Source organism: Apteryx rowi, unplaced genomic scaffold, assembly GCF_003343035.1.
Source record: "Apteryx rowi isolate R43461 unplaced genomic scaffold, aptRow1 scaffold_359, whole genome shotgun sequence".
Taxonomy (NCBI): Eukaryota; Metazoa; Chordata; class Aves; order Apterygiformes; family Apterygidae; genus Apteryx; species Apteryx rowi.
Window position 1 is genome coordinate 623,777 of NW_020450074.1, and position 26,216 is coordinate 649,992.

Here is a 26,216-nt window from a genome sequence, read left to right on the forward strand (position 1 = left end):
TTTTCAGAAGATATTGCTTGTGTAAATTGTCAGTATTTGAAAAGAAATCTGATCAGTTTAAAATAGGTCAGCTATATGTTTGAAGGCAGTAAGAAGTTTAAATGTACAGTGAAAAAACCTGGAGTTAAAAGATATCCCTAAGAGAAGGAAAACACAAAAAGATGCGTGGGCAGGGAAGAGATGGTTTAGTCTCTTGACGGATCCACAGAAGTTAGAGCAGCTTTGAGACAGATTTATGGCCCTCCCATATGACAGATGTTGCAGCAGTGCAGATTTCTGGGGAATTTGAACCTTCAGGGTTCTGTGCAGGCCTTCCACAACTCCATCCATGTTTTTAAATAGAAATTAAAACCAAGATTTCCATATGATGAAGGAGGTAGAACCAACTGTGTTCCTACAGAGTGAACACTATTGACGGTAATTCTCCTGCGTGGAGGCCTTTTAAAAGGGTTCTTTATATCAGCTGAATGAAGAAAAGGGTGCAATACAGGGGTGAATTCCTCTGATAATGTCTGGCATTGTCACTATGCAATCCTGCTCCAGGAATCAGCACTGATGGCATGAGTCAGTCAATGCTTTAATTCCAAGTGGAAAGGTTATAGAGGCAGTAAAGACCAAGCGGAAAAAGCACTGAATTTTCATACTTGAAGGAGCACCAATATGCAGGATTGTTTTCTGCTTGCATTTAAATGCCTACTTTCATTTCAAAGGGATTTTGATACATGTAACTAGGAGTGGAATTCAACTCCAAAATATCATTTTAAGAATTACGCTGCGTCAGTGATCTGACAATGCACTGTAGAGGTGGAATTGAGTGCAGTTCGCTTAGCTGTGGCATGAAGATTAATTTCAAGTGATATAAATTATGAACACTGGTCTCAATCATTTACTGAAAAAAACAATAGGTCTCATGGGAATTCTGCAAAAGAAAATAAAATCAGTTGACTTTGATTGTGCTACCACATGAACTAATCAGGTAATTTTGACTTTGAGACACAGTCTCTCTTCTAGCTTTCCCCTCACCACCCCTATATACAGAACTAAATATCCTCATCTTTCTTCTTGAGAAGGCCTTGATATTGTTCATAGTTAACATCATTATCAAAGGTCCTATGCTTCCAGGTCTAGCCATTAAAATAGATGAGATGGGAAATGCTGTCATGATAGTTTTGCAAATGTTATCTTAGAGGTTTGCATATATTATTAAATCTGTTAATGAAGATGATGAAGAATCAGGCTATCAGCAGCTCAGAATTGGGTATATTGCTGCATTAATTCTTGTTCCTCTTTTCTTTTATATTTCAGTGCTACGGCTATTGAAGGATGGTGCCGACCCTCATAGGCTCATTTCCTCAGGAGGCTCCTTGCTCCATCTGGTAAGAGTGATTGAAGATTAGTGTTAGTGACTGTGGATAAATATGGTGGGATGCTGAGTTGATTGGGCATATTAACAAAAATAAAGGCTTAGCAGTAATTTTTTCTTCAGAGTCCTCCGCAGTGATTATGATTGTGTCCAGCCATGCGTGTCAAGTAAGTGGTGGTTTTCAAATTGCTTATGAAAGGATGGGTCATGTCATTAGGAGTGGTTACTAACAAAGTAGAATGAAATGTTTTATATATTAATTATCTGCACAGTAAGTAAGAACAAAGGAAATATTGCTTGATTATACAGATAGAATAATATGATTCAAAGATTCACAAGTCCTATATGAAAAACAGTGGTGTAACATCTTTCTTTTGTTTTTATGTATATTTTCTTACATTGCTTTCCTACATGTGGGTATTTTATACATTACATGCATTTAGGTTATGGTTATTTGCACATCATATTTAATTTACTTTAAATAGTTGGGAGATAAAAGGAAACTAGTTTGTTTATATTCAGCGACTGAAACAGAAGCAATGTGTAAGGACTTGTGGGAGAAAGACTGACAGACAGCCAGGGAGAAAATACTGCAGAGGTAAAATTTTGGCTTTGCTGAAGACAGTGGCAATACTCATCATAAATTCCTAAGCCTTGTGATGCTGTACTTTGCTCTGTTACGCTTCTATTGCAGATTTGCTGTCTGTTCAGTCTGAAACTCTCTTAAGATACTTGGATCCAAGTTTTTTGCATAATTCTGCTAAAATAAATGTGTCTTTGCAAATACAAGGACATAACTGATCTATTCACAAGTCTGCTAGCAGAATATTTCATTTTAGTTCAGTTTTTCATAGTAAGTACACAGAGCAGTTTGTTGACCAGAAAAGGATCCTGTAACATTACTGGACTCCAGCACGCCTGCAACCATACTCTTGCAATATGCAGCCATTCCCTTGTGTAATGAGTCTCTGCTTTCCATCTTCCATGGCAATGCTGCTTACCAAGGACTTTGGGAAGTACAAGCCTGTATAAGGCAAAGGAGCAATAATGAGGTAAACTGGAAAAATTAAGTTTTCTTGTCTGTTCTCAAACTGTTTATCTTTTGAGAAGGTGCTGAACCAGTCACTCTCTAAAAAATGCAGCCCATATGAGGCGTTATCTTTGAGACTCCCAAAACTGAGACATTCCAAATTTTACCCTGTGTTGAAAGCCCTAGGAGACAGCACAGGTCCTCAGTGTGGCTGATGTGCCATCTGTCCCACTGACATTTTAAAATAAAAGAGAGAAAGAAAAAAAAAGATTCATCTTTAGGGATTTTTAGCTTGCTTTGTCTAGTTCAACTGATATAACTGCAGATTGTAGTGAACAGTGTCTTTTCAGTTTTCTTGTTCTTCTGCATCACGCCTCTTTACTCTAGCACATTCAGTATCTCTCTATTGGGACCTGCTACTTCACAGTCACACATACACTTCAAAAGGAGGGAAAACTCCCTGCAGTAACAAAAGTGCTATACAAAGCAGTGCGTAACCTACTGCCTCAGTTAAGTCAGTGTTAGTTGTAAGCATTCTTAATTCATTTACAGCAAAATGCTTGTCCTGTTAGAGACAGGGGCAAAATGCTAATTGATTTCAATGAAACCTGGATTTGACCCCCATGTAGCAGCAGTGCAAGTAGAAGAGGATAGTCATGATGCAGGAAAACAGATAAGCCAAGTTTCTTTTTCAGCAAGAACTCAAAATAGTAATTTGACATACTTTTTTTTTTTTTTTAAGCTCACTTGGATCCATTGTATGTACTAGTTTTATCGCTGTAATTCTGTGCAAGCTACTTCTCGAAGAAGGAGTATGATCAGTGTTTATTCTTTCTGGTTATGGGGTAAATCTTCTTGCTCCAGAATGAATAGAAAATATATTTATCTTCACATTTCATTCAGTCAAAAAAACTGATTCCTGAAATATTTTTTTTCTTTGCCTATTTCCATACTCTTCCTGAATGTGATATGTTTCTACAAAAAATGAATGTCCTTAATAAGGACTCTGCCACTATCTCTGTAGATAGTAGCCCAATATGCTTGAATCTCAGATAGGCTGTGGGAGCTTCAAAGGTGCTCACTGAACTCTCATTAAAATCCATGAGAGGAGAAAAAGCAAAATCCAGTACTCATCAAAGTTGCTCGTTCAGTAGGAGGCACAATAATATCACAGCGGCTCACCCAGGCAATCAACCCACCCTAATAACAAAGTGGACGAGTTGTAATTTTCTCCTGAAACTTTGACTGAGATTGCTGAATTGCTTCAGAAAGGCCTTAAACAAGAATCAAGGAGCAGCAGTAACTATACTGCTACTGCAAATCTAGGCTATTTTCAAACTGGTAGCTAATTACAAAAGGCTTTATATCTGTTATTCTTACACAAAATGGCACAATGACATTTGTCATTTGTTTTGTATGAATGCTCTTGGGAAAGTTTTTTTTTAAAAAACTAATTTATTATGGTTATGTTGCTTAACAATACGTTGAAAATGTGATTGGTATGAGCTTGTGTTGACCTATATTAGAAAATGTCTTATCTCTGATTTGTTAAAATTTGAACATTGAATAACTCAGTCATCTGTGTTGTAAAATGATATTGATACAACCAAAACTTCTGTCTGTTTCTAGAGGTATCAGATAAGTTACAAACTAGAGGAAATTCATTGCATCAGAACTTAATTTCTGTTCTATAATTTAATAACCAATATGTTTGGAAATTATTTAAAGCAGAGCTGCTCTTAGCCTCCTAGAGTTTAATTTTCATCTTCATCTCATCATCTTCATCTTCCCAGATTACGTCTGTGATAATGAGCCCAGTAGTACATGCAACGTGTGTGTTCAGCTGAGTAACTCTGCTATGTTTTGACTTCCCAGTGGAAGGTCCACTTAAGTGAGATACACTGAAGTGAGATCCAGTTAAACGCTTTTCCTTCTTCCTCTTTTTCTCCAATGTCCTGGCTTCCATGCCAAATTAATACAGATGAGCAAACTGGAGGGAAGCCATGGTGAATTTCCACATGTGATATAGGCGTAATAACACAATTGTGTGACCCTAATTTGCAAATTATCTGCAAATTTCATTATATTTGTGCTCTTGGTGTATATGTGTGCTTTCTGGGACAGGAAAATATTACCATGCTTTTATATATTGGACAAGGTGTAGAGATTAAGGATGATATTCAAAGCATCTAAGTGTCCAATATAGAAATTTAGGCTCCCTGTAGCCTTTCTTCAGTGAGGGAAGAGAAAGGGTCTTTCTGTAAAGAGTTACTGAGAGTATATGTTAGGCCAGACTTAGGATCTTAACTTAGGCGCTCTGATTGTCCTTGAAATTATCTGTGAGCACGTACATAAAATGTCAGAGATATGACAGAGTAGTAAGTTCAAAACTATGGCAAAGCCAGTTCCTTCTTCTCTGGCAAAAATAGTGACCTAAGTCATCAAAATGAAGTGAAGTACCCAGACACACCACACCCACAGACACACCACACACACACACTAGTTTGCAGAGTATTTATCTGTCAGAGACCCGAAAGGGAATCGGTATAGTATCAGTATAGAGAGGCATGTATTATTGATACAGAATGCGTAAACGGGAGGAGTTCATATATGTGTGGACATGTGTATGTGTGGGTGCTCATATGTGTAGACCCTTCTACTCATGGTGTGTTCATTCAGTGCCAATGCGCCGATTTGGAATGACAGCATTGAACTGAAAGAAAATCTCACCTTTGCTGTAGCTTTCGGCAGATTTCACATGGTGTTGTTTCGCAGGGAATAAGGGACTCTGTGAATCTTGCACATGGAACCCGTAGTCCCCACAAAGCTATTTCTATGGATTCATCAGCTGTTGTCCCTTTCAAACACAACCATTTAATCTACGGTGCGTGATCTGCTCAATTTAAATGGTAAATGGAGCAAAAACAAAGGTTGAAAAAAATGTACATAATAAATTCAGTTGTCCCCTGAGTCTCTAATCTCCTCCTTCTTTCTTCTAGTGTGCCCGCTATGATAATGCATTTGCTGCAGAAATTCTAATTGATAGAGGAGTAAATGTAAATCATCAGGATGAGGATTTTTGGACATCAATGCATGTAGCCTGTGCGTGTGATAATCCTGATATTGTCCTGCTACTGTTACTAGTAAGTAAAGCAATCCAATGCATTGTGTGCTTGAAAAGGAAACAGAATTTAACACTGTAAGGTCTGAAACTGCTATGTGAATGCAATATATAACTAATCATATCAGTGAAAGCATATATTATGTTTCTGTGTTTTCTTGACATTTTGGAAGGTTCCGATTTTTTAGAAGGCGTATAGTAGGGCATATTCAGGTCTCTAAAGTGAGTACAGTATAAATGTCATGTCAAGTCTCCTCTATCCCTTCCCTGTAGTCAGGAGCTTGTATCTCTGTTTAGCACTCAGTCCCAAATGGGATACTCAGATAATTTCCTTTCCCTTCTTCTTGTCACTTTCTGTTAAGGGTTGAGTTGGCAGACAATCTTATCAAAAGCTGCTTCTTAAAAGCAAGTATACACTCAATTACACTCAGTATTCATAAAGAAGCGCTTGTGAACGTGGTCAGAATAAGGCCAATTTAAATTTTCTGAACAACTTTGAATTTTTGAAGCAGAGAATACCCAATATAGTAAGAGTTATGGCATTCAGCCTTTGTAGAAAACAATTTTTTCTTGTGCTTCCATGCCTAGGAACCCAGCCTTTAGTTTTACTCCAGAATTTTAGTGCAGCTGATTGTCCCATTTTATTTTATATTGCTCTTTAAAGCAATAGTGCAAAAACAGTTCACAGTCTGACTTATTGTTTTCTAATCTATTTATATAATTTTAAACTGTGTATATGATTTTAATAAGTCATTGCAAGTAGATCAGCATTTATTAGTGTACTCATAATGGTGTTTCCATGTTTTACGGATAAAGATGAAGGGAGAAATATTTTTTAAAGACTGTATATTTGATAATAGCTTTCATGGAATCACAGGGTGGTTGAGGTTGGATGAGACCCTTAGAGATTATCTAGTCCAATCCCCCTGCTCAAAGCAGGGTTAACTAGAGCAGGTAGCTCAGGACCATGTCCAGTCAGGTTTTGAATATCACCAGGCATATCACAACCTCTCTGGGCAATCTGTTCCAGTGTTTGACCTCCCTTGGAGGGAAAAAAAAAGTTTTTTTTTTTCTTATTTTTAAACAGAATTTCCTGTATTTCAATTGGTGCCAACTGCCTCTTGTCCTTTCACTGAGCACCACTGAAAAGAGTCTGACTCTGCCTTTTTTACTCTGCCATCAGGTATTTATACACATTTATGAGATCCCTCTAAGCCTTCTCTTCTCCAGGCTGAATATTCCCGGTCTCTTGTAGTATGAGAGATTCTCCAGTTCCTTAATCATCTTTGTGGACCTTTACTGGACTCACTTCAGTAGGTCCATGTCTCTCTTATACTGGGGAGCCCAGAATTGGACCCAGCACCCAGATGTGGCTTCACCAGTGCTGAGCAGAGGGGGAGGATCACCTCCCTTGACCTGCTGGCAGTGCTCTTCCTAATGCAGTGCAGGAGGCCGTTGACCTTCTGTAGCACGAGGGCACATTGTTGGCTCATGGTCAACCTGTTGTCCACCAGGATGTGCAGCACCCTTTCTGCAAAGCTGCTTTCTAGCCTGTCAGCTTCCAGCCTGCACTCGTGTGTGGGGTTATTCCTCCCCACCTGCAGGACTTGGCAGTTCCCTTTGTTGAATTTCCTGAGGTTCCTGTTGGCCCATTTCTCCAGGGTTGTCGAGATCCCTCCAAATGGCAGCACAGCCATCTAGGATATCAGCCACTCCTCCCACTTTTCTATCATCTGCAAACTTGTGGAGGATGCACTCAGTCTAATCATCCAGGTCATTAATGAAAGTCATTAACTGTTTTGGCCCTAGTATTGACCCCTGGGGTACTCACTAGTGACTGGCCTCCAGCTGGTCCTTGTGCTGCTGTTCGCAACCCTTTGAGCCCGATGGTTCAGCCAGTTTTCAGTCCACCTCACTGTCCATTTTGTAGTCTGTACTTCATGAGCTTGTCTATGTGGATAGTATGGGAGATGGTGTCAAAAGCCTTGCTAAAGTCAAGATAAACAGTATCTGAAGTTCTCTCCTCATTGACTGAGCTAGTCATCTTACTGTAGAAGGCGATCAGGTTGGTTAAGCATGATTTAAATCCATGCTGACTACTCCCAGTCACCTTCTTGTCCTTCCTATGTTTGGAAATGGTTTCCAGGATCATTTGCTGCATCACCTTCCCAGGGATTGAAGTGAGGCTGCCTGGCCTGTAGTTCCCCACATCCTCTTTCTTGGCCTTCTTAATGATACGAGAGACATTTGTTTTTTTATAGTCCTTAGGAACCCCTCTGATTGCCATGACCATTCAAAGATGATCATATTTGGCCTCACAATGACATCAACCAGTTCCATCGACACTCTTGTGTGCATCCCGTCAAGTCCCCTGGACTCGGGTATGTTCAGTTTGTTTAAATGTACCTTAACCTGAATTTTCTTCTCCAAAGGTAAGTCTTCCTTGCTCCAGTCTTTCTAACAGGTCTCAGGGACCTGGGATTCTTGAAGGCTAGTTTTACAAGTAAAGGCCAAGGCAAAGAAGGCACTGAGAGCCTTAGTCTTTTCCATGTCCCTTGTCACCAGGGCCCTGCCCCATTCAGCAGTGGCCCCACATTTTCCCTACCTACTTTTGCTACTGATATACCTGTAGAAACCCTTCTTATTGACCTTCACCCCTTGCCAGATTCAACTCCTGGTGAGCTTTAGTATTCCTAGCCACATCCCTGCATGCTCGAACAGTGTCTCTATGTTCCTCCTGGGTCACCTGTCCTTTCCTTGACCACTTGTATGCTTCCTTTCTATGAATGAGTTTAGCCAGGAGCTCCTTCTTCATCTATGCAGGCTTCCTGCCACCTTTGCTTGATTTCCTGCTTGTTAGGATGGACTGTTCTTGAGCTTGGAGAATGTGATCCTTGAAAATCAGCCAGCTCTTCTGGACCCCCCTTCTATCCAGGACCATCTCCCATGGAATTCTTCCAAGCAGATCCCTGAAGAGGCCAAAGTTTGCTCTCATGAGATTCAGGGTTGTGATCCTGCTTGTTGCCTGTTCCTGCCTCTCATGATCCTGAACTCCGCTATCCTGTGGTCACTCCAGCCTTCACATCCCCATCAAATCTTTCCTTGTTTGTAAGTATGAGGTCCAGCCAAGCACCTCCCCTCATTGGTTTCTCCATCACCTGTGTCAGGAAGTTGCTGTCAATGCACTTCCAAAGGATTGCATTGCTTACGAATAACTTTTAGGCATCTGACCACCTACGCTAATTTAGAATCTTAACTGTAATGCTCAGGTCTCTTATATAGTACACAAGAAAGTTAAAAGCCTAAAAATGAGGCAGTATTTTGAGTGGGAAGCTGTCTAGCTAGACAGTAGGAAATACTAAATAAAAGGGCAAACATAAGCTTCATCCTTCATAATAGCTGTCTGATATCATCTTGTAGGGGAACATCCGTCTCTGCTTGAGGGTCATATAAGGGAACACTGTTCTGGAACTATATGCCTATGTTAGGGTCAGTGATGGAAAGGGGAGCTTTTCCCAATGTCATACTGGTTAGAGACCTCTTGGGCTTCTGAGGACTTGAGTCCAAACCTCTTCTCCTCTAGACAAGAGTCAAATCCATATCTTTCTTCTCCCAGGAGAGTATTTTACTGTGCTGTTGGGTAGACTTCATGATATTGTTCCTTTCTTATGAACGCTCTGATGCTTAACTGCTAATGTTAAAGTATAATCAGCATGCGAACTAGCATCCACTGAGATTAATGTAATATTTTACATCTTAGAGCTATTGTTTCAGGCTTTCTCGGTTACATGTGAGCTGCTGCTAAAATGTACAGATGTTCTCCCTTCTAACAAATATGCTTCATTTAATGGAAAACAGAGTAAAGTACTAAATTAGGAAATAAATACAAAATAAAATCTTTTATTCAGTTCAGAATTAGTAATACCTTCCTTCCCTTCACCTCAGTTCTGAATTTCTAAGTTTTGAACTTTATTTGAAGACGTAACAAGTAAGTCTTGAAGATTTTCTTATGAGAAGACTCTTGTTCAGTCACACCAAATTGGAAAGAATTTCTCAGTGGAGGAATTCTTCACAAAAAAAGAAAAAAGGTGTCCCTCATAAACATATGTTTTGTTCTTAAATTGCTATGAAACCTTTTGTGAAAGGATTTTATTGTTGTTGTTGTTGTTGTTGTTGTTTTCTGTTTTTTAATAACATAAATAAGACCCATTGTATTTAGAATCTCATAAATCAAAGTCAGTGTGTTGAATTAGACTTGATAATTATATTTTGTGAAATATGTAAGTATAATATATTCAATTATAATGGCACCACCAGTAAATAGTCTTATGTATTCTTCAGTAGTTGAGGAGATGATCATCTGACTTAATTCAGCATAGTGAATTATAGTAATATGATTTTGAGTTAATGACTATGCTAATTATAATATAATGCCATGTAAATGAAAGAAGTACTCTGGCTACTATCTGACCTGTAAACGGCATGGGCTTCACTAAAACCTTAATTTGGAATTTGGAATTACTCCTACCCTGTCTTCTGGTTGCTTCTTCCAATCTGTAACTGTTGTTTTAACACTGATCTGTACCGAATCTTCCCAGATCATCTCTCATGATTTTTATAGCCTCTGGCTGCACCTGCTCGAGAAGATTAAATAGTGTCCAGAAGCATTTTTGGGTGCTGGACCACAATCATCTGTTGTAGTAAACTGTTAGAATATTCTCTGGCATGATTTGGCATGTGCCACCTAGCTCTCTTCCAGACAATCTTCCAGCAGGTTCTGAAGTTAGAAAGCTCGAGGGACCAGTTTGCATCCGGTTGTCATGTTGTCATTTACTGGAATAAATGAAGTTAGTTCCATACCCACTGTCTTCAATGCCTGGAATGTTCACAGGCACATTTAATTTAGTAGCATAGATACAGCCTTTGAAATGTGTGGGTTTGTATGGAATGTCAGTTTTCTCAACTTGTCTATTACGACTGTAATTAGGCCCAGTAAATGTGAAATGTATTATGTATAGCTCTTATTTTCTGTTTTTAGTGTTTAAAGTAGTATTACTTATTTAAACTGAAGCTGTCGTACATGTTTAGTAGGAGCATCCTATTCTAAATATTGCAGCTACTTTTGGCAAATCAGGAATAAAATTTCTCTAAGGTGGTATTTGATCTTTTAAATTGTCTTGGTCTGTGCTATGTATATACTTTTGAAGCCTGTGCATCCTTTGGATTCTGTGTTTATTCTTACACCACTAAAGTGGTTAAAACTGAGAAGCTCATCTGTAACAACTGTTGTATTGCTCAATGGGGAGTTTTCAAAAATATTGAATGCTATACTGCTATTGATGTTAACAGGAGCAGTTAGGGTTGTACTTGGGCGTGGGTTTCCAAGAAGCTCAGACCAGTAAAAACTGGTATTTTTATCCAAGGCTATATCCAGAATTATGTTTCATATCCCATTATTTGAGTGTTGTTTGGTTTGCTCCTTGTTTATTACAGACTCTCATTTTCTGAAAGTTCTGAGTATCTTCTGATACCTTGGCTTGAATAAATCATCTTATGTATTAAAGTTTTCACTGAGCAGTGGTATATCCATGTGGATTTTTACAATACGTGTTTGAATTGTCCGTATTATTTGTAATAACTTATGGCAAATTTTTCCCACATCCTAGGTGGTCAGCACTTCTCAAGGTAGAGTTTCTTTGACTATGTAAATAATAACTTTATGCTTTCCCTTCAGGAGAGGGAATAATAAATATAAAATTGTGGCAAAGAAAGGGAAATATTCTTAGGTAAGCAGTAGTTTTTGAACCATGACATTAATGCTGTCTTTAATAACATTTCACTAAGTGAAAATGGAAATTGAGGTTGGAGGGAAGTATTTTTCACAACCCCGAACTGTCTTTGTGTGAGCATTTGATATCAGAAATTTCTTTGCCTTGAGGTTGAAGTGTTTCATGGGCCATGTCTAATGTGTAGCATGAGCCTGGATAATGTCAATAGGAGCTACAGGCGGCTTCTATTATGCCACAAATTTTAGTTGGAGGAGTAAATAACACTTCACGTACCCTCAAGAATTACTTTTAGATTTATATTTCTTCTGAAATGACTTTATAACCTAGACAATGCCATATTACCTGTTTTAATGATATGAACAAAAAGATAACAGCAAGGTCCTCAAACTGAAACCTGTGCAAATTCTGGTTCCTGCAAAAATGCCATAAAAGCCTGTGAAGGTTTTCTTCAGTGAGGACTTCAAAGTGTTTTCTACAAGGAAAATAGAATGAAAGAAGTATAGGTTATACATAAATCCCAGGAGACTATTTATGAAGGCTTAATCAAGCATGCCCAGTTTCTGATTATATCCCACTTTTGGTGGTCTTCATGTTCCTCTGGCTCAAACAAGGTAGTGATTTATCATTCATCAGCTGAGCTGTGGTAGATAACTCAGTGTTTCTGTCCTCTGGTAGATAACAGAGACAAAGTAAAGCTTTTTAGCTGAAATGTCGTTCACTGAGAGCTAGGAGGGGCTGTGGTTGTTTGTAATATGATAATCTGCTATCACATCTGTATCGGATGGTTATTGGAATTGCAGGCATCGTTCGTAGAATCAGTACAGGATGAAGTGCTTGAACCTTTTCTTTCCAGCCCAACCTTTTACCCAAGGTGCAATAACATTCCAGGGAAGGTGTTTGTATCTTCTCTGTTTTGTAGATGTCAGCAAGGGAAGGCGTTGGGCAGTACAGCCAGGAAATATATCCCATGTCTGCTATGCAGTCAGCCGCTGAAGAACTTGCCCCGGGGCAGCTGTTAGCACATGAGGAAATGTAGAGATCAGGGTAATCCTTAGAGGTCTGGCTGCCATACATGCAAATGGGATGGAAAAGGTCAGATTCATAAATCGTTGCCTGAAAGCATCAGGTTTGGGGGTTTTCCCCTTGGGATAGGGGACTGTTTCTGTAGAAGTTGTATGCAGGAAGCTTCTGTAGTAGGTTGAGGAGAGTGCTTAAGCTCTTTTCATTTAAGAGCAAAGGTGCGTAGGCTTATATACCTTTATGCCCAAATGAAACCTCCAAGAGGGCATGAAAGCAACCAGCTGTTATTAGAAGTGTCTGCTTTGTCTTGTCATGCTGCCTTTTGAATTCGCTGCTCAGAACTGGACACACTGACAGCAGTTCTGTCCCATTAGGGTGCCTGCCTTTTCCATTGTCCCTGGGCACATTGCAGCATTGCATTTTGCATGAATTTTCTTCACTATTTTTTTATATGGAATTGAAACCCCACATTCTAAGTTTTTTAATTTAATATCTAAGGTTGCTTATCCTATAAAAAATGCTAACTGACTTATAGAGTGTCCCAGGTACTGGTACTTGGAAATGCTTTGTCCATGCTTTGTTAGCTGGAGGAAAGTTTTCAGTCCATTCTGCGCCACTTTAAGTGACTGTATCTTTAAATTTGTACCCTTGGCTTACAGCATAATTGTTCCTCCACAGTGTACACTTTTTAGCTTCAGGTATTTTTCTGTTTGACACTTAAGAGGAGCTAACCTTCACTTTACTTGTGTATTATTCAAAGTATCTGATATAAATCAAATCTGATCAAATTCATCTGATATAGTAACATTAATACTGTTGGAATTTAGTGAATTAACCTCAGCTACTCAAAGAGTAGGAGATGTAAATAAATATCACTTTGTAGAATCTTACTTTTTCTTTTTCTGTTCATTTTTCTTCAGTTTGACAGTATTATTTGCTGTCATGAATTCTTTGCTGTAAGAATTAGCATTGGATCATTAAAAAAGGCAAAGAAAGTCAAGCTGTCTGGCTGTCTTCCTCTCATGTATCCCCTCCGCCCCCAAAACATTTGCAAATTAAATGGAAAAAATATAACTGATCAAATTCTGACGTATGTCTGTGCAATTCCATGATGTATTTAGTAAGATCCTGGCCCACTGTTTTCTCTCTATTTTTGAAACATAGTATTTAGATACTTATTAAAAGGATCACAGTCATATTAAGCTCCCATGTTTAATTACTTTTCTCAAGATAACTGTGATTATGTTATGACTATAGATAACTATGATTGTATTATGAGCTATAAGTATATGGCCTGCTGCTGCTCCTTAATTTCACAGTATGTCACAGATAATTCATCACTGGGCTGTATTGTTGAACACACACAAAATAGGTTGATGATTATGAGTTTTCTTTTTTAATACAGTGGGTTTGGGTTTTGGGGGGGTTTCTTCCCCACCCTCAAAATAGTCATGGGATTTCTTAAGTTGACTGACCTAAAGTTAAGAGCAGCAGAAAAAATAAAGCAAGTGAGAATGCATGTTTATAGTGTAATTTACTTTATTTTACTGTCATCAGGAGGCACCTTTTAATGGGCAACATGAATAATATGTTTTTCTCTCTCCGTAGTGCAGATCTTGTCAAATGAAACTAGGAACACTAGACTGTGTTCTAGTGTTTGTACAGCACATTGCACAGTGGAGATTTAGTCTTTCATTGCCCCAAGGCATTACTGTAATAAACACGAAAGTTAATTAACTAGAATGGCAGAGAGTAGTACCACATCCTCAGGTACTTCTCATCAGTACCACCATAGGTAAAGGAAAATAGCTCTGGGGAGTAGAAATACTTTTTTTTTTTCTTTTTACCCTGACATTACTAGAAAAAAATTACTGTCTGTCAGCCAATTAAATGTTTTTCTTCATGTGTTTTTTGGAACCTAGAATTGAGGAGCAAAATTCAAGTCTGGGATAGAAGGCTAAAACTGCAGTTGTTTTTTTTTTTTAAAAAAAAAAGGCTAAACCTTTTTTTTTCTCTCTCTCACCTTCTTCTTTTAAGAACTTAGGAAAATCAGTGCTTAGCAATGTGCAAAAGGGAGTTACACTTGAATCATCTGTTAGATTTACAGTCACCAACAGTAGATGAATAGTGTTTGCTAGAGTATTTGAACAGTATAAGGCTATCCAACACTGAGTTTATTTGGGCGTTTAGAAATGTTACTCACTGGTCAGGATGTCTTCCAAATATGCTGATCCCACTCTGCAAAATGTTTTATGCCCTGAGAAAAAACCATATGACTTATTACTAATACAGCATTCAAAAGTAAATGGGAGGAATACAGAGAATAGTAGGTATTTTTAGTCAGACTGAAATATGATTTACCCTTTGAAGAGAAGACTTTAATAAGTTAACACTTCATATTTTCTCAGTTTAGAAATAATTTTTACAGAAATAATATCATCACAGTATAGATCTTACACTATTTCATATAGAGAGATTTTTAAAGAGTTTAATATGGTTAACCATCTCTAAGTGGTTACGCGTTTTTAGAGTTAAGTTTTAGAAATGTTACACCCAGTTAATTTATTTACATTCATGAGTGTCCACTTTGTGGACTGAAATGGAAAAGAGGTTTTCATTCACACTGTATTTTTTTTAGCTAAGTAGATTAGATGTATCAAGTAACTTCAAGGCCTACTTCTCACCAAGGTCTAGACTAAACTTGCAAGACTTTTTGCTAGACATAGAAGACTGTGAATAAAGTAGCAAGAAATATTGCATAAACATTTTAGGCAAAAATGGTTAATGCTGGTGAAACATGAAAAGTGTAATCAGACTTTGTGCTGTGGCTCCAGCTTGGGACTTGATTTATGTTTGTTTTGTTTTGTTTTGTTTTGTTTTGTTTTTGTATAAGCCATGTGGGTTTCTGTCATCATTATCAGCTGTGTCTGTTCCTGCTCTGGCCTGTTGAACTCAAACTGCAGGTCTGTGACATACTCTTTCAAGTCTTTCCGTGAGTTCTCTAGCATGTCCATGTTATCTAAAAGCTTCTTCCTTTGTCCTCATTTTCACAGGCTCTCAAATTACTGCCACAGATATTTAGAAGGATTTTGGAGCAAAGGACAGTGTTTCCAGGAAGCGGTAATGGTGGTCATCAGTGCCACCACAATAAAGAAAGGGACCAGAGTGTGGGAAGAGCCTGGAGCTTACTAGGGAAGAGATGGGATGGAAGGTGGATTTCACAGTCTCCATCACTATGAGCAAAGTATTAGAAAGGCAGTATTTAAGGCCCTGCAACAGTAGATGGTGGCTTCTGCTCTCTCAACTTGTGCTTGAGATAGCTTTATGGGCCTGTATGTGGAAGGATCTAGTGAAGATGTGTATTAGACTTGTATATGTGGATGGAGATAGTTTGTATCATACTCTGAACTGCTGCTAGGCAAAACATCTCATCTCTGTGTGAGCAATAGAGCTGTGTCTGTTACTTGTGGCCTCGAAAGGAATATGAAAGTTGTCTTGGAAAGACAAAGGCTCCCCACACTTGCCTATGTTTTTCTTATTACACCAAAATGAGGAAAGACTTAAATTTGTAACTTGTAAATTGTCAGTTTTATTTCTTAATTTTCTCACTCATCAGAGTGGATTTTCAGTGCATAGTCAGACGATCAGTAGAATAAATATTTAACCTTTTATGGAAATCCAGCTTTCTCTGTATTGAAACTTAATGATTTTACAAAAGGATCATTACCTACTGCTTAAAGGAAAGAATACAGAAGAAACTACAGAGGAAATGGCATTAAACAAAACATGATTATGCAAGTTCAAACTTGGCCATCTGAACAATTCTGCTCTCTTGCAAAACATATAGTAAAGCAAGTACTAGGTAACTTCTCATGACTTCATCTAGAAGCCCAGTGCTTTTAAGTGTGATGCTGGGCTATTGAAGAAGGCAGGACATCATCTTATGGATTTATTTCTAGGTGTATTTGCATATTATCTATGAAAGTGCTGTGAACTGCCCTGACTTTGATTAGCTTGTGTGAGCTGATAGGATTCTATTTTTGTTTGGGACTTTTGGAAATACTTTATAAAAAAAGCCTTCCAACAGCACTTCCACATTTTTGCCTGACAGGATAAAAACTGAGTATATTCAATTAGCCAAATTTGACTTTATTAGTTACTTCACTTTTGTCTGTTTTAGCCCTAACTTTTTGGATAGGCATTTTATATTTTTTATAGGATGCCTACTTTTGTTTTTAAGTTAGAAGCCCTTTTGTATGTAGCTCTTCAAAAAACAGGTACAGGAATAGATTTAGTGGAAGTGGCTAAAGGAAGAGATTTACTAGTGGGAGTAGGAAGGAAGTCTTAAGGGGCTGTAACCGTCTTTTCCCCTTTCTCATACACTTGGTATGGCATGTATTTCAGGTCATGTAATCAGAGAACAGTCACATAATTATTCTGCCCTTTTTCTTTGCAGCTGTGTCAGACTGTTTTAGCAAACAGAGATGAATGATCACCATGTTATTAGCTTTAGGATTTAATGAAAGATTTTTATCTTTCATAGTTTCAGAAATAATTAAACCAGGATAAGCAATTGTTTCCTCAAAAGAAAGTAATTCTGCCCTTCCACTCATTCCTGCCCAATATTTCTTCCTCTTTTGTGTTACTATAAGAGAGAACAGTAAAGGGGAGAGAATGAGTAGCACTGGGAGGCAGGGAGGGGACTGTGGATACCAGCTTAAAGTATAAATGAAAGTACAGCCTAAAAGAAAAATGACTATTTTTGTGTGATCTTTCTTCTCTTGTTGTAGAGACAGCTGGAAATATCTAGTAATTGTAAAAGGCTTTAAATCAAAGTCTTTTATATAAAAAGCTATGGATATTTATTTAAATATTTTGTTGAGCATAGGAGGGACCATCCACAGAGTGTGTACTGCCTGCCTGGCTTACTGCCTTTAATCATTGCTAACAGAGAAGTAAATGCTGACTGAGCTAGGATAGATGAATCTAGGTGAGGGCTATGAAAAAGTTGCTAAACACCAGATGGCAAAGCTCAGGGGAAGCTGTAGCAATATTATTCTTTCTCCTTTAAGGCTGGGAGGAAGGGATGAAGCTAGATAGTGATGCTGCACTGAAGGTGGTACAAGGAGAGACAAGAAAAGAAGCGTAACTGAATACAGTGGCTTCGGAATATATTTTGTCATTTGAATGCTGTCATGAGAGCTATTTATGTATGAAATATTGCTTGGTGCAGTGAATTCATCAGAGGGAATCCAAGGGCTAGACATTCCTTGAACATGAAGTTCCTATGAAGATATGGAGAATTTGCAGAAGAGAAGAGAAAACAGGTTAAAAAAAGATTTGCATAGAGCCGTCAACAAAAAAACATAGACCGAGAAAGGTGCTAAGCAAGGGAGATGCTTATGTCAGAATATGGTTATAAGGAAAGGCTGGAAGAAGTGACCAGCTACTACTGAACAGGTAGATTTTAGGAACAGATTTTCTTAGAACTAAACAAAAGATGGATGTCAAAAACAATGAAAGCATCTCAGCAGAAGAGAGAAATAAGTAACGGAGATAGTCCAAGGACTGTAACCTAGTAAAGAAATGAGGATAGTATAATGAGAGGAGAAAAACATCAGTATCTTCTGTAGGCATAAAGAATAACCAGTGCAACAGAATGTGCACGCAGCATGGAGAATGCGAGATCATATGCTGAATGAATGTCATTTTGCATTAAACAGGAGTCACTGTTTTCAGACACAAGATAGTGATTTTATGTATGAAGAGTCTGTAAATGCTAATTGGCTAGAAATCACCAAGATGCCAATAGTCAACAGGAAGGGAATTGAATTTTTTGGGCTGAGACCTCACAAGGAAAAGTATTACTTGATTGCAGATTGATAGCAGTCCTGCATGAACTGTAGGAATTTTGGCTACCAGTAACACTTCTCAACACTAATTTCTGGTGATATAAGATATAGCAGATTTACAAAAAAAAGGATGAACTTAATATGAAAAAATCTTTTAAAGCAGGAAAGAAAAGGACATTTCTACATGAACAATAAATAAGAGATTTATTTGCCTTTAAATTGCAAGAAAAAATCAGAGCTTGTTGGCCTGGACTATGACTTTAGAGTCTGAGTATTCTTTAATACATTTCAAAGGTCACTTAGCACAGATGGGAATAAGGAATCAGAATGAAGGGAGATATGGCTTAAAAAAACCCAACAACAACAAAAACAAAGAACCTTCCAGGTGTTGGCAGCAAGCTCCTGGATTTTGATTTTGGAAAATTTGGGGGTGGATATAGGGGGTGAGTAATGACATAAACCAGTGGTAGTAACAATTCTTTCTTAGAAGAATTCACAAGCCTGTCACGAGAGCATATCCAGAAAATAAAAATTCCTGGAGGTAAAAGATGTAGACCTGAGACTGAAGAGGATCTTGAGGAAAATACAACAATATGCATAAATTGCTCTTCATGTTGGAAAAATAACACCATCATTTTTGGCTGGAATGCATCAGGGCAATTATGCCAAGCAGAGGACAGATGTGGAATTTTGGATTAGCTTCAGTGTAATTCTCTTGATCCTCAGAGAAAGAGGATGAAGGAATGACAAGATAATGAAAGTCAACATCTGGCTTTTTGATCTTCAGCAAACATAGATCTGTGCTACGAAAAAAAAAGACCTGGGAATGTTCCACCACTGGGAGACACTCAAAGAAGGTGAGATTCAATCTTTCTGCCAGGTGGCTGCTGCCTGAATCAGTGACAGTTAATCTGTGAGTAGCTGTTATGGAATAGCTAGTGAATAGGAGGAAATGTGTTAGTTAAATTTGAGAAGTAAAAAGCTGTCTGGTAGTTGAGTACTTGGTAACATGAAGACAACAGGCTAGGTTTTAAGAGAGAAACTCTGGGGATGGGAGTTAATACTGGGGCTTCTTTAGGATTGGTCCTACCATGCTATTTTACATGGAGTTTTCAGCGATAACCTTGGGAGAAGAAATAGGAGTGTGATAATGAAATCTGCTGACGACACAGGCTTAGATGCCTTGTCAATTCAGATGAGGATCAGAATGTTGTACAGAAAGAACAGGATATCCTTGAAGACTTGAGTTATACAAATGGGGGTGGAATTTAAGAGTACCAAGTACAAGGTCATGCTCTGAGCTAGCAGTAATAGGCATTTCTGTGATACACTCGGGAATCATCGGTTGGAAATAGCAAGGAAGGAGAAAGACCTGGGAGCTTTAGGCAGTTTAAGATGATTAGATGCGGCCAATATGCAGCTACCAACAGGGAAAAGTGATTCTTGGCTTTATCAGAATGGAAATGTTTCCAGTAGAGAGGGGAAAAGAATTATTGCTCTTGGTGCAGGGCTCTGCAATGGCCGCCTGTAGTTAACTATGTACAGCCACGTTCAAGAATAGTAAATGTACAGAGGAAAACTGCAATAATAAGCAGGGGAGTAGAAAGCCAATCTTAGGAGAAGATGCTAAAAATAACTCTCTTTTTTAACCTTAAAGAAACAAAGGCCGAGAGAGAGAGATGCTGTAGTAACTTTCTGTAAGTATATCAGGATAGAGGAGAAAGTAAGAAGAGCTATTGAAGCCTGAGGTTACTGCTGGCATGAAAACAAATTAGTATAAAATGGCAAGGAAAAAACTTAAGATGGAAATTAAACTAATTTTTCTGAATGTCAGGAGACTTAGGCTGGGAAACAACATTCCATGTAGGAATAATAGGGGACAAAAAAGCCCTAATTGGTTTTGAGATGGAGCTTAAATTTATGAATGAGATTATATGTTATGTGTTTACCTTCATTAGCAAGGTAGTGTCTTAGGAGATTCATTCTAGTATTACATTCCCACATGGCATCTGTTCAGAGGGCTGTGTAGATATAATTATCCTGGTTGTATGTTTAAAATAATAAACTAACATACAGAGGATATTTAAAAATGCTACTCATCTGAATTACAGCAAATAAAGTTTTGTGGGGGATATGTGATGCCTGTTGGATTATGGATAAATTTCTGTGGCATGAAACCATGTAGGAGAAAACTTTTTTGGAAAAAAGGTAATTCATAAAGAGAAGCTGGAAACTGCCAGGAAAACATTACTCAATAGTATTTGAAAAGCAAATGCGTAACAGACAAGTAGTATGAAATCAAGGCCAAATTTTTTTTCTTTAAATGGAGGACAATCCTTCAAGAAAAGGAACCCCAAAGCTACGAAAGTCAGATACAGAGTCACTGGTAATAAGCTGAGAATGATATTTAGATATGCAATTAATTCTTTGCTTCAGCAATATTTATAAGAGAAACTACAGACTGGTGCATAAATCTGAATATTGTCCCAATAAGAGGTATGAACAGGCAGACAAAAAAGAAATATACTAAGCAACTTGATTAGTCAAAAAAATGATTAAAGCAAGAATTACAAAGAGAAAATAAAAGTTATATAAGAGAATCCTTTGGTGAAGTTCATTTGAAATTATTAAACAGTTCCTGTTGATTTCTTTATTCTTACTGGTTTCCATTTTTTTACCAGAGCTATACAAATAAAAGAAATATTTGAAAATGTAAAGATTTGAATTTTGTCAGGTCTGGTGATTAGAGCAGTATCCTGGAATATGGAAGACGTAGGATAGGAGGTGTAATGTAAGTCTGCACTATCTGGGGCACCACTCAGCTTAGTGTGAAGGTCAGCCAGCTGTAAAACTACTTGAGAAAAGAGATAAACTAGCTTGTGCTAAATTCTGTGCTGCCAGGACTAGACAGTCACCAGTACTGAGCTGAGCTGATTGCAGCTAATTTGGCTATTCCTACAACATGCTGCCATCTCTCTTGAAGTCTAGGGAGCTTAGGGGGAATGAGATGGTTTTGGCAACTTGGTGGGTTGAACAGCTTGTTTGAATGATAGTGTGCCATTGGTGTTAGATCTAATGGAGCAGGATGTACACATATATGGTATATCCTCTTACGGGAGGGTTTACCTACCTAGATCTATGTCTTCCCCCTACTGATAGAAGAAGGTTGTGTCTGCCCTTTGCTTTAGGCACTCCTGCAAAATATGAAATGTGCAACAACAGACCAGACTCCTTCAGTTCCTTTTTATGCTACCTTCTTCAATAGTTAATCAAGTTATTAACAACCATAATAAGCCAAAAACATGTTTCTGGTCTTTGGGATCTCTCATGATCACTGTGTTCTTGTGGCTGAGAAAAACGGCTAGCTCACAGAAAATGACTGAGCCTTGCAGCATCTGCAACACTCCGGTAAAACAAAGCTATATCAAGAATGGTAGATGTGATTTCCAGAGTTTAGGAATTCTTGTGGAACCTGTCTTGTCAGCTGCTGTCCTTCTCTGAAAAAAATGGAGAGAGGGATATTCTTTTTGAGTAGAGCTGTCCTGCAGTATTCAAAAAGACACCCCTGCCCCCCCCCCACCCCCCACACACTTATATGGCTTTTTGTGTGTTTTCATTTGGGAAACATTAGAATGAAATAGCTCTATAGCATAATTTGAAATGTGTAATTTAGAAAGGCTAGTGAACATGAAAAAAGACCCGTCAAATGAATTCTTGAGTTTGTGAGTGAACTAGTAGGGGAAAATGCAGCACTGATACAATTTATCAAAAGTTCAAGGGCAACCTGTCTAGATATGCCACCCTAAAGACTGATCTATAAAGTCATTGGAAAGAAAACGGCTGCAGGAAAAACTGGCTTATGGATTGAAAGCAGATGGTTTTGGTAAATTATAACAGTGCAGGATTAGTGGAGGTAATAAATGAGGTGACATGAGGGTCAGTAAAAGGCTCGTGTTTGTATGTGTTTTTGAAGTCTCTTCAATTAGAACAGGAAAAAAGGGAGAAAAATACTGACATCCCAAATTTGAAATAACTGGTGTAAACTTTGTGAGGAAAAGTAGGTAATTCAGTTCAGTGCAAAACAGTGTGAGATAATGAGACTGGGATGCATAATGAAGCATGGGAATTAAAGACTTAATTAAACTGAAAAATAGTGGAGAGTTAGTGGTAGTTTGGTTTTCTTATTTTTTATAAAGAGCTTAAACAAGATGTGGTTGTTGTTTGCAAGGAAGAAAGGCTAAGAGGATGTTGGAAAGCATGTATAAAAGGTAATAAAAAAATTGCTTTCTATAGGATTTATGAAAAACAGCTGCATCTGCAACTATGTAAGAATCAAAGTTTATCAAATCATACTTGCTTTCATTTCAAATGACTTATTAGGAACTATGATTTACAGCAAACTTTTTAAATACTGTACATAAGATCATTTTTTCCAAAATGTTAAAAAAGGGGAAATATTTGTTGAATTAAAACAAATAATGCAAGACTAATGATATACCATTTGTTGGGAAGAAGGATGTTCATAAAAAATATAGGAGCATTGGAGGTGGGAAAAGTTTCTGGGGCAATGAAGAAGACCAGAGGATCATTAGGAAATGATTATGGACAAATGTAACTGGGCCATGATAAGTACTAATCTTTCATGCCTATCACCTCATCATTTACTGCTAAGATTACACTGTGTGAACACAACTGATTAAAAAAAAAATCTGCCTGTTAAGATACGTAGGTAATCCATGATCCACATAGCATTATGTCTTTAGGTGGTTTTGTTTTATGTTTTTCTAAAATTCTATCACTCTGTCAAAATATGCATTAAATAATTGAGAGTACTTTATGCAAATAAATGTGTAATCTTATGGTTGATTAACATGTAAATTACAGCTGTGGGTTATGCTTCTGTTGGTTGAATATATAGGTATATGCTATCCTTTTTATGTAACTGATTAGAAAGTTTGGCATGGGATGTGTTTTTTCCACCAGGATTGTTTTAGGATAGTAGTCCCACACAGAAAATTGTTGTTACTTTGTATGACTGGAAGGGCTTTTTTATATGTGCTACACTTCATGCATTAACCAGGCATGGTAAAATAATGGTGTAGTCTGCTTGCAAGTTGTCTAGTTACACTCTAGGGTTCTGAGAAGCCAATTCCTTTCTCTATTAAGATGCCTGGCATACTAAACTTTCTAAATACAGTTGGTATTTCACACAATGACTTGTTTGTAGAGTATATAGATTTAATTACTAACCAGCAGGACAGTGTCACCCTAGGTGCTGATTAAGCTGCTACACAGTCTCTTCCCTGTACACTTGGAATATGCTTATGTTATCAATCAACACCATGAGCTTGTCTCATAACAAAAATGCAAATTAACTGTGTTAAATTAGTGTTTTTGTACTCTTAGTTCCTTGCATGGAATGAATGCATTTATCTTTGCAGAAACTATATACTGTATGCAGCTATCATTTTCCATGTACTGTTTAATCTCTTGCCTTTTCTAACAGAGACACATAGTACACTTTATTTTTACTGTACATGTCTATACATTAATGTAGGCTTTGTCATTTTCTCTGCATCAGTAAAATGATAGTATCCAAAGTCATGCCTGAAGTGGTTCTATTTATTTTCATGTGCTATTTGAAGCATGTATAATTTCCATGTGTATATTTGTGAATGTCTGTGTGTAATCTCAACATGGACTAGAGTATGAAAATCAGAGTCTTCAGTATCGGTGTCTTGAAATTGCATAACTACAGTCAAGGATATGACAGTGTGCACTGAAAGGAAGAAAAGGCTAACTTCCCCCACACAGAGAGTAAGAAGATGACCATCTTCTTAAATAGGGTGTAAAGTTTTGATTCCAGTCAGATTTTCCACCATTTGCATCATTTAATTGAGCCTGGAAGCATGCATACATACAAATATATGTATGTATGTATGGAAGCTAATAAGAAATGTATTAGTAAAAGGTAATACTTGCCATTTTTTTATCAGAAAGTTTTATTTCATTCTAGTTTGGTTTATGCCCTATCCATAGCTGTGCTATAGTTGATTTTCAGAGGATGTTTCTTACCCCTTTTTGCCTCCAATAAAATTGTACCTTATTTACTGTGCAGTGCTGTAGATGAATGACAGTTCTTACTAACCCCGAGAATGATCTTTTTATTTCCTAAAATAAGAGATTTTGTTAATCTTATGTAATTACAAACTTCATTGATGATTATAAAGTAAACCATCCCAGTCCTTACAGTAACTATAGTATCTGACTCAAAAGACTTTTTGACAGGCTCACTCCCTGCTCTGTGAAAAACTTCCTTCTACTTGTTCTAAAACTAACAGGCAGTAATTTTGTAAAGTGAGCTTTTCTTCCGATATAATGAGACAGGGACTGATCACTTTTCAGTGTGCCTGTGCATTTTTAATGATTAAAATTAATTTAGAATTGAAAAGAATATGTGCTTCTATACTGTTATCAGAGGCATTCAGTGCTTGAATCATTTAATTTTTTCCTATAAGCCCTGCTACTGATGGGGAGTGTGCAAGTCCCATGTGCACAAGCAGATGGGGAAATTTTAGTCTTTAACCATCAGGGCTCTTTGAAGGTTCCCTTCTAATTCTCTTTTCTTGCCAAACAATTTGAGGGTTGGCAGTATCAAGTCGTATACCCATCCTTCTGTGCTTTAGCCACCCTTTTTGATGACCTTGTTCTGATCATTAGCATTTTTGCTGCAGTGTCTTAAAAATAGAACTGAATGCTGTTCCAGACAAAGAAAACTTTTCTTTATGATGTAATCACACAACTGTTTTGCTGTGTTTTTTTTTTTATTCTGCCATTTCTTTAGTGTACCTCAACTTCCAATATAGGTACTAAATCATTGTATGAAAATATATTCTGAGATCTTTCCTGAATTTTTTCTTACTTACAAAGAAAATGGTTTGATTAAAGGAGTTAAAGGTATATTTTAGCACATTTTGTGATGCTCAAAGTGCTCCATCCAATTCATATAATTATCCCAATTTAACTTTCTTCTTCTGCCATGCTAAGGAGGAGCTTCTTGATGTTTATAGCACCAACTCAGATCCCTTAGTGCCTCATCTTTATATCTCTTTTCTGAGAAGCCCTCACTAAAACAGTCTAATAGGAATTTTGACCCAAGAGGTGCTTCCATAAATAAATATAAATAAAGTTAGATATTGCTTTCTTTGTGTCATACTTGGCTATGGAGAAGAAAATCAGGGACATTATTCTTCAGTAGCTGCTCTTTAGCATCTTAACAGTTTTTTAAATGCAAGGCAGCCAAAATCTTGACTTACATTAAGACAAGTATGCATCTTGAGAGCAAGATACTTTCCAGCCATTTCTGTTTGAATAAAGCTTATGCACAGAGACTGGAGAATTGGATGTTTAAGGACATGGCTAATTGGGGGACCTAGTCCTGAACTTGAACATGTTCTACCCATAATCCAAACTGACTGATGGAAGTCACGGTCACACCTAAAACCCTATACCTTCATTTGCCAAACACTGTGTCTAAGCTGAAGTGTACCACCCCTTTTTGACATGTAGCAAACATGAAGTGCAAGAGAAAAGCATATTCTTTTTGCCCCTTTCCTCATAGCTTTAAAAGCAGATGACTAATCAAATAGCTGTGATTACATATGAAGAAGACACACGAAGGCTGCTGCAGTTAGTGTTCAAATCAAATTACAAAATTTGATCATATATTTGAGCTAAGGATTTTGATTGTTAAGATTGCTTAGTTGAGCTTACTGGAAAAATACCAAAGTATGGTAGTAAAAAAGGTACAACAAATATAATTCTGTCATAACTTCTAATTAAACTAACTTGACAGTTCTGCATATTTTCAGAGATTTAGGTGGGAGAAGAGAGGGAAGAAAAACAATTTCTTGAGAAAAAGCTAGGTCAAGAAAACCAGAGTTTATTTAGCTCAGAAATGAAAAGCTTATATTCCAAGAAACCTTGGGGATGCATACTAGGAGCCAAAATATGGAGAACAACCATGAAAGCCTGCTTGCCA

General features: G+C 37.5%; 1 protein-coding gene across 1 annotated transcript in view; it reads left to right on the plus strand.

Moving 5' to 3' along the window:
• MYO16 (myosin XVI) overlaps positions 1-26,216 on the plus strand; it is a 312,759-nt gene that overhangs the window by 46,320 nt on the left and 240,223 nt on the right. Inside the window, exons 3-4 of the mRNA XM_026073032.1 lie at positions 1,306-1,376; positions 5,393-5,536. Of these exons, the coding sequence (XP_025928817.1) occupies positions 1,306-1,376; positions 5,393-5,536 (215 nt within the window). The remainder of the gene's footprint in view (positions 1-1,305; positions 1,377-5,392; positions 5,537-26,216) is intronic.